This window comes from Tiliqua scincoides, chromosome 5 (genome assembly GCF_035046505.1).
Source record: "Tiliqua scincoides isolate rTilSci1 chromosome 5, rTilSci1.hap2, whole genome shotgun sequence".
NCBI classification, from domain to species: domain Eukaryota; kingdom Metazoa; phylum Chordata; class Lepidosauria; order Squamata; family Scincidae; genus Tiliqua; species Tiliqua scincoides.
Window position 1 is genome coordinate 122,480,168 of NC_089825.1, and position 8,457 is coordinate 122,488,624.

General features: G+C 46.2%; 1 protein-coding gene across 1 annotated transcript; it reads right to left on the bottom strand.

Annotated features, from left to right (window-relative positions):
* Positions 1-445: 445 nt before the first annotated feature.
* On the bottom strand, positions 446-5,604 carry LOC136654285 (zinc finger protein 524-like). The gene is made up of 2 exons (XM_066631237.1): positions 5,516-5,604; positions 446-2,163 (listed from the first exon to the last, which is right to left on the bottom strand). The coding sequence occupies exon 2, from the start codon at positions 2,119-2,121 to the stop codon at positions 997-999; it is 1,125 nt and encodes a 374-aa protein (XP_066487334.1). The 5' UTR covers positions 2,122-2,163; positions 5,516-5,604; the 3' UTR covers positions 446-996.
* Between the last annotated feature and the right edge of the window lie 2,853 nt (positions 5,605-8,457).

Sequence of the window (8,457 nt, forward strand, 5' to 3'; positions counted from 1 at the left end):
TGCTCTGGATCAGGTGGTAGCCTCACACCTCAACACATTTCAAAGCAAATCTGATTTTAATTGAATTTACTTATAAATCTGTAAGTTTAGGACTGAGGTGCTAATCTCACCTTATTTCCAGAGAAGAAACAGGAAAAGATTCTGCATGGTTATGAAGGGAATACTGAACACATGGTCTTCCCCGTTGTCTTTCCCTTCAGCCCTTCACTTTCTCCCAGACATATAGTCCCAAACTGGAGATCAACCTGCTCTTTCAGGTTTTGCCTCCCCCCACCCCAATACCTGCCAAGAAGCATGAAAGAAAAAAGTATACAACTCCACATATACCCAGATGTTTTCACTCCCCTTCTGTCAAACTCTAAGCATAGGCACTAGCTGGGGTGCCTGTGATTCTTAGATAACTTTTCCTGGAAAAAGAGGGGAGAGGGACAAAACACCATTGCTCTTTTGCATATGTCAATTCATTGAAATATTTGCAAATTGCATGGAGGCTGATCTTAAAAGGAAACCAAAAAAGCAGCAAGGAAATGAGCAATAGACTTACAGAGGTCCACAACATATCAACATTTCATTTGGTACAACTGGGAGAAGGACCCACCTCTCTTAGCACCCATTCTTCTGAGAAGCTACAAGAAAGTCAGAGAGCTCAATCCCCCATCTCCCTTGCTCTATCTTTGCAGATTTTTAACTCATGATGCTGTTCCTCCAATTCCTCAATAGCTCTGGACAGCACGATACAGTTGTTGGAAGGAAGTGGACTGCCACGATTCCCTATCCACCAATAGTATTCTCCAGTCCTTGCCAATGCCCACCCAGTTACCCAATTATTGATATTTCAAAGCCTTCAATACTCTAGAGTAGTTGTAGGAAGGGTCCCATACCCTTCCACGAGAAGTCTTGGCGCAGTTACAGAGATTTAAGTCCCTGTAGATAATTGCGGAGCAGAGTTCATTTCCCAGTCCTCCTTCATTCCTGGTGCCCTCAACATTTGCATATTTATGAGGGTTGGATTCCAGGTTTGTCTTTGTCCTTGATATGTTCTGTCTCTGGTAGCTGCGACACGGATACAGGAGTGTCTCCTGTCCCACCTTCAACAGCGTCCTCCCATTGGCTGCCATCCCCAACCCAGTCCTCCACCGTTTCATTGGTCCAGCCACTCCCAAGCTCTTCTGTCCCCCAGTCACTGCTTCCTGCCACCACTTCCGATTCCCAGTCCCCTGCTGTAGTCCAACTGCCACCTCCCTCCTCCACAGAGCGCTGGTAGTAGGTTTCGCGAGCATGTTTTCGCTTGGCGTGCCGGCGGAGAGTATTGCGCTCGGTGAAACGCAACCGGCAGATCTGGCACTGGTAGGGCTTCTCGCCCGTGTGTACCCGCTGGTGGCGCAAGAGCTCGCCAGATTCCCGGAAGCCCTTGCGGCAGACCGGGCAGCAGAAGGGCCTTTCACCGGTGTGGATGTGCTTGTGCCGCTGAAGGTGCGAGGAGCGTTTGAAGGCTTTGCCGCACTCACGGCACACGTACGGCTTGCTCTCTGAGTGGGTGATGCTGTGCCGCTCCAGGTCCGATTGGTACAGGAACGTCCGTAGGCAAATGGGACAGAAATATAGCTGCCGTGGGGGCGGAGCCGATGCCAGTAGCTCAGGCTCTGAGGATTGCACCTGCCCAGCCAGCTCCACTTCCTGTCGTGACACTGTGTGGGGCACCCCTTCGGCATCAATCAGCACCAGGGACCCCTCATCTGTTGCATCGCCCTCTCCTGGCTGACCATGATGCTTGGAGGCAGAAGGAGAGGTCTGAGCATTGGACCGCCCTCCTCTGTGTCTAGTCAGTGCGGAATGCAGTTTTGGCCCCCACAGGGCAATGCTGTAGATCTCAGGGTGGGAAGGCCTTTCCTCTATGGCAAAATGGTTCTGGGGAATGTCATTGCTGAGTGGGGCCTGCATATAGTGGGCCCAAGGAACTGGGGGGCAGGTTTCTATCACCTGGTTCTCAAGCCCGATGCTGCCATGGTTTTCCGCTCTTGACCAACTACTCCCTCCTGGCACCAGCACCCGAGCCTTTGCCTGCAGCTCCGCTGGATGCCCATCACCCCTGTCGACATGCCACCTGTGAGATGGCTCCATTGGGCACCAGGAACAAGAGCGTGTTCAGCTACAGAGGCATCGCTGCGAAGACGGGAGAACAGTGAGAACCACAGAGAAGCCCACCAGGAAGCACCCCCACCCCAGAAAAGCATTCTGTCATCTCAAGAGCACAAAACATGATGATCTTTGCATTTTAAAACCACGAGAACACGTTTTAAAGTATTCATTCCAGAAAACCAGCTGCCTTTATGGTGGTAAGAAGCACTGAGGCACCTCACAGACCAAGCATGCAAATCTCTGCAACATTTCCTTGGCAGTAAGTCCCACTGAACTCAGTGGGGCTCACTTTCATGTAAGCATGCATAATAGTGGACTTTAAGCGGTGCTTTATACATCAGCAAATGAACCAATTCTTTAGCCTCTTCTGCAATTAATAGTACTTAAAACTGGGTTAAAAATCCCCATAAATTTGAGTGTATGTGCATATACACGCGCATGCACCTGAATCTCTTTTAAGTATGGAGTTATTTTAAAATACAGGGAATTGCAGGTGCAAGTACACATTCATGCACAATGTCTGTGTGCATGAGGGCAGTCCCAACTGGACTTACAGCCCGATCCTATGCATGTCTACTCAGAAGTAAGTCCCATTATAGTCAATGGGTTTACTCCCAGGGAAGTGTGGATAGGATTGGGCTGTTAGACTGCTATGTACAATGCCTTCCCTTGTGGATGCAGATGTGTCCTGTGCATGCCTGTAAAGTATCTGTAAGTATAACCATACATGCAAACATTCATTGCATGCATGAAAGAAACACTGTGTGCAATGTACAAACAGCATTTCCATGGGTGCACATTTGTATGTGACTGTACACCAAATCCAAACGAGTTAGGTATCTATACTACTCCTACATAATATTTATAACATGGATTAACTGTCTTTAACCACTCCATCATACTCAAAATCAGGTTGGTTAAAATGAATACAGCTTTCCTCATGCTTTCAATGTGTGCTTAATGTCTTATTTTAAATTGCATTAGAGAGTCTGTGTAAGGAATCAGGAGTTAGTGGTTACTCCAGATTGATTAAAAAGAAGCACAAGAATGAGCATATGTGTGAGAGTAAGGGCGCAGTCCTAACCCCTTATGTCAGTACTTTCCAGCATTGACATAAGGGCAATGCAGCTCTGAGGTAAGGGAACAAACATTCCCTGACTTTGAGGAGAACTCCTTATGTGACACCCAACTGCAGGATGTAGCACACGTCCCATTGGCACCGCTATGCCAGTGCTGGAAAGTACTGACATAAGGGGTTGGATTGCGCCCTAAGGCACACAGCTGGAGGGGAAGAAGGAAGGAGGTAGCAATTGTGCTTGACCTTGACTAGTGTCAATGCTCTGAAGCAGAGGTCTCCAAAATTTTTGACTCAAGGGTCACATCATATACCTGACACTGTGCCAAGGGCTGGAAAATAAATAAATAACATACACACTGAGAACCAATGTGCGGAGAGTTTGATTGAATACAATAAGTGGGTAGCGGTGGAAGGAGGAGGAGAGTAGAGGGGAAATTGACTTGCACAGGAAGAAGGGGGAAATGGATTGTGAAAAAGTATCAAGCAACCTATGATGCAAATCATAACTTGGTTTCTGCACTGTATGAGTTCAACATATACATTAACTTTAATTATCCTGTATTTATATTCCAGGTCTTCCACAATCTGTATATCTCATTCCGCCACTAGAGATACTGAATATAATGCAATATAATTTGATAATTTCTTTCCAATAGATTGCATTACATTCAGCACCTCTAGTGGCTGAATGTGGTATATACCCATCACTGGACACCCAGAAGTGTGTCTTTTGAGCTATTTTTAGCTCCAAGGGCCAGATGTGGCCTGCAGGCCAGGGTTTGGAGACCCTTGCTCTGAAGGATTGTGTGCTGGGCTACAATTCTGCTATATTTGCCATAGTTTTGCAAATACAATAGGGACAGCTTATCTTTATCAGGGGGATTTGAATATGTGCTCTAAAACACACACAAAAGACCTAAATCAGAAAATTGTAAGTCCCAGGGTTCCTTGGGGGCCGCTTTCTATTCCTAAGGTACAGTGGATGTCAGCTGCAAAAACTCATGTTGTTATCTCTTGTGAATTACTTCCAGGCACTGCTTAGATGTAGGTAACGTCTACCTAGGGACAAACACAGCAGGTATTTCTTGGTACAGCAACCAAAGGTTAAAGCATAGGGCTTAAATTTGAGTCTGTTCTGGAACCCAGTTTCAGCTCACCCTGAAAAATACCAAGTGGAAGACCAATACATTTTTACTTGATAAAGTCCCAGCCTCTGCCAATACCACCTTCAGATACTGCTACTCCAGTTTCATGGAGACATGTCAAAATACAGAACAGAACCTATTGGAGCTGCAAGGAAATCTCGCACAGATTTCAAAAGGTGGCAACATTTCAAGAAGGTTAATGGGAATATTTTACTTTTGAAATTCAGTGGTGAATTTTTTTTTTAATAAACTTAAACCTGGTTGATTTGTTCTAACATAATCACTCTATGAATTTAGCTGAATTCCTTTTTCCAAATATCCTAACAGCATTCATTTCTGGAAATGCCGAAAGGTAGAATAAATGAGAATATAAATTTCAAGCGTAGCAAGCAAATTTGAATTAGGAAGAGAGATCCTGGGACCACCACCAAATTCGTTACAGCTTGACAGTCTATCAGTCCTACAAGTTTTTAATTCTGTGAAGAGGAGGGAGGGAGAGGGGAAAGCACACACACCCTCCAGCTAAATTCATGTGACCAAAATCCTTGTCACAGCTACAACAGAATAACCAGCTTCATGACTTCATCTGAACTGATTTGGCAGCACTGGGACAGTGAATCTTCCAGAAGCTAGCGACAAATTCAAGAAAGAGTGTGAATATCCCTATTCTGTGTTTGAGTCTAGTTGTCATACTGGAGCACGTGCACTTCTGGGCATGTGCTGAGTGCTTGGACTATCACAAGCCAGCCCTCAAGCACCTGTGATTCAGAGACAAGGCAGACAGGTTCATAGAAAGAAAGGAGGAAAGGGGTGGGGATGTGTGAGGCAGGTTGAACACCTACTATCTTTTAAAATACATACATTGATGCGCACACACTGGTGACATCTTTAAAAATAAGACCCAGCTGCATCCATGATAAAGGCAAAACAAGAGTGGATCAGTAGCAAGGCAACCATCCATCCATCCATCCCACACAATGAGCACTGGGGCCACAGGTCCCTTCCTCTCTGAGCCCCCAGATGAGAACCCAACGCGTTAAGCCTTCCCCTATCCCACCCCCAGTTCTGCTCCAGGGCTGTGGGGAGGACAGGAGGGGGGCGATGCTACCCACCCAGCCCAGCAGATGAGGCAGGCAGCAGTAGCAGCGATTACCTGTTTTGCATTGTGATCTGCGGCAGCTGGTGGTTTCAATGGGCCGGCGGTGGGTGGGGAGGAGATGCACGTCCGGTGGGAAAGCTCTCACTGCCCGGCCGCTGCAGAACAAAAGAGCCTTGGCTGGCCTTCGCTGGGCATCCGGGAGGCGCACGGACCCAGCAGCTGGACCGAGGAGAGAGGGCGATTCCTCCATGCAGGAGCCGCTCCCGGGTCTCAGTGCCGATCCATGTACTGTGCATCCTTACCAGGAATCTGGGAGAATTCCCAAAACAGAAGGCAAGCAAGCCTGAGGGTCGCCAGCTCTGGCTCTCAGGAGAGAGGCGTCTTGCACCTTTAAGGGTTTCAGAGGATAGGCATGCCCTCCCCACCCAGTGTAGCTTTTCTCATCAGAGGGCTGTAGAGATGGGAGAAGCTGCATGTGGGAGAATTCTCCTGTAGCTCTTAAAGTTACAGGATTCCTTATGGCAACTCTCATTTGCCGTGCTCCTAGAAAGAAGGTGAAGTCAGGATAATAAAAAGAGCAGTCATAGTATTTGAAGAGAACCGTTATTGATGCATCCGATTAATTCATGGGCTATATCCCACAAAAGCTGATTCTACAGTTCCTTCTAGGGCACACTCCTAACCAACTTTCCAGCATCCAGGTAAGGGAACAAACATTTCCTTACCTTGAGGAGGTCTCCATGACTGTCACCTGACTGCATGTGCGTCATTGGTACAGCTATGTCAATGCAGGAATGCTGGTTAGGATTTGGGCCTTAGACTTATAAGATGCCACAAGACACTCCTGGGTAATTCAAGGGGCTTTCTCCTCATTACCATTTGGGTGGGTCATACATGCCTACTGGGGCAGGATCAGCAATTCAGGGCAGCTTCTCCCTTTTCTATACTGGGAACAGCTTCACCTGTTGATCTTTTTTCCTGTTGAGCAGCTGTTAAAGGCATAACATCTATGCTATCTTTAAAGGAAAAATAATGGCATCTTTAACTGTGCTTTTGGAAGAGGACTCAAAAACATGACTGGCCATTCCGATTGTTCAATACCAGTGTATTCGTAGCAGAAAAGAGCATCTGAATAATGTTATCATTGGCCATCATTAATTATACTGGAGGTGGGGCAGGATCTGCACATATGATTAACAGCTGCAGATCCAAAGAAATCTCTTGTAAGTGGTACCTTAAGATTAGGTTAGAAGCCTGGAGGTAAAGGTATTTTATCTCTGTACTGTCTCTGCCTACTTTGTGTTAAGCTCCTAAAGAAGATAGAACCTCTTTTCTATGTAACAATTAAAAATACTGCAAATTACATGGAAGAGAAAATTTCAGCAAATTCACATTTTCTTATCATAGCACCCAACAGGCTGGGTCTTGAGTATCTGAAAGAGCAACTTCTCAATAGTAACAAAGCCCTTAGATCAGTGGATGAAGACATCTTAAAATGACCTTATTTGGATGACGCCTTGGCACCTAGTTGGAGCAAGTCTTTGTCACCTAGTGGGTCCCAACCCACAGTTTGAGAAAAATTAATACCAGCTCAACTTTAGAATTTCTAGGATTCAGAATTTCTCAGCAACTCACCCCTCCCCTCCCACCGGCTCACTTGGGGGATCTCCTAAAATTTCTGGAGTATGTGGCTTTGACTATTGCTGATTCAACATGAGCAACAGACTGAAATGGTACAAAAGACAACCTGGGAGACAGAATTATTTTGACTGCTTCTCCACCTAAAACTTTCACTGCAAAGAGAAAACTAGTGCATCAGGGATCAAGGTTTCAGTCCAGCTCATTGCTTTGCTGGTTCTGACAGGGAGTTTTAAACATAGCTTTCCACTCATGAAAGGCATCCCCCACCTCAAAATGGTTCAAAAATGCCACCTCATTCTGAAACACGTGTACAAGAAATCTGTGTGATACTAAGTTAAGGGAGTACAAGAGAAAGGACAAAGGAACCCTGCATGCCCATCTTTGGCAGTACATTCTGGCAGGGATTGAGGGCCCAATCCTATCCAGCTTTCCAGCTCTGGTGCAGCCACAATGCAGCCCTATGGTAAGGGAACAAGCATTCCCATACTTTAAGAAGGCCCCAGTGACTGCCCCTCCACCACAAGACGCAGCGCACACACCACTGGCACAATTGCACCGGCACTGGAAAATTGAATAGGATTGGGCCCCTGAGTCTCCACTTGTTTTTTATGTCTTGAGCTTCTCATCCTGTCATCCCCCACCCTTCCACATCACATGCAGTTATCTCTTTCCCAAACGGAACTGAATTGCTTTTGGTTTCCGTTCCTTTCCTTTAGGCCCAAGCTGAAAAGTGAAACTGGCCACATGAATGCCCCTTTCATCAGAGTAAATTAAGTGAAAATGTAAGCTAACCCACAGCTTCTAAATGCCATTTCTTTTGTTTAGTTAGTATTAAATTATGGAGTACTGGTTGTCCATAAGAACATTGGCATAATACCATCCCTAGGGAAAAGTCCCGAATATTTCTGGGGGAGCCTGAATAGATTCTGGAATCCGTGTTAATGCCATGCTGCAGGGCAAGCATGGCTGGCAGTAGTCAAGAGGAGTTGCTAGAAAATTAGGAGTTGCTTGTGTAAATAAGTCTGTGGAACTCCTTGCCACAGGATGTGGTGATGTCATCTGGTCTAGATGCCTTTAAAAGAAGATTGGACAGATTTCTGGCAAATAAGTCCATCACTGGCTACAAACCATGATGGGTCTGTGCAACCTCCTGGTTTCAGAAGTAGGCTACCTCAGAAGGCCAGATGCAAGGGAGTGGCAACAGGATGCAGGTATCTTGTTGACTTTTTGTGTTCCATGAGGCATCTGGTGGACCACTGTGAGATACAGAAAGTTGGGCTAGACGGGCCCCCTTTGGCCTGATCCATCAGGGCTCTTCTAGTGTTTGCAACACCCACAGAAAATGCAGGTACAGC

Excerpts from the sequence above, each read along its gene's own strand:
- LOC136654285 (XM_066631237.1), bottom strand. The coding sequence starts at position 2,121 with ATGGAGCCATCTCACAGGTGGCATGTCGACAGGGGTGATGGGCATCCA.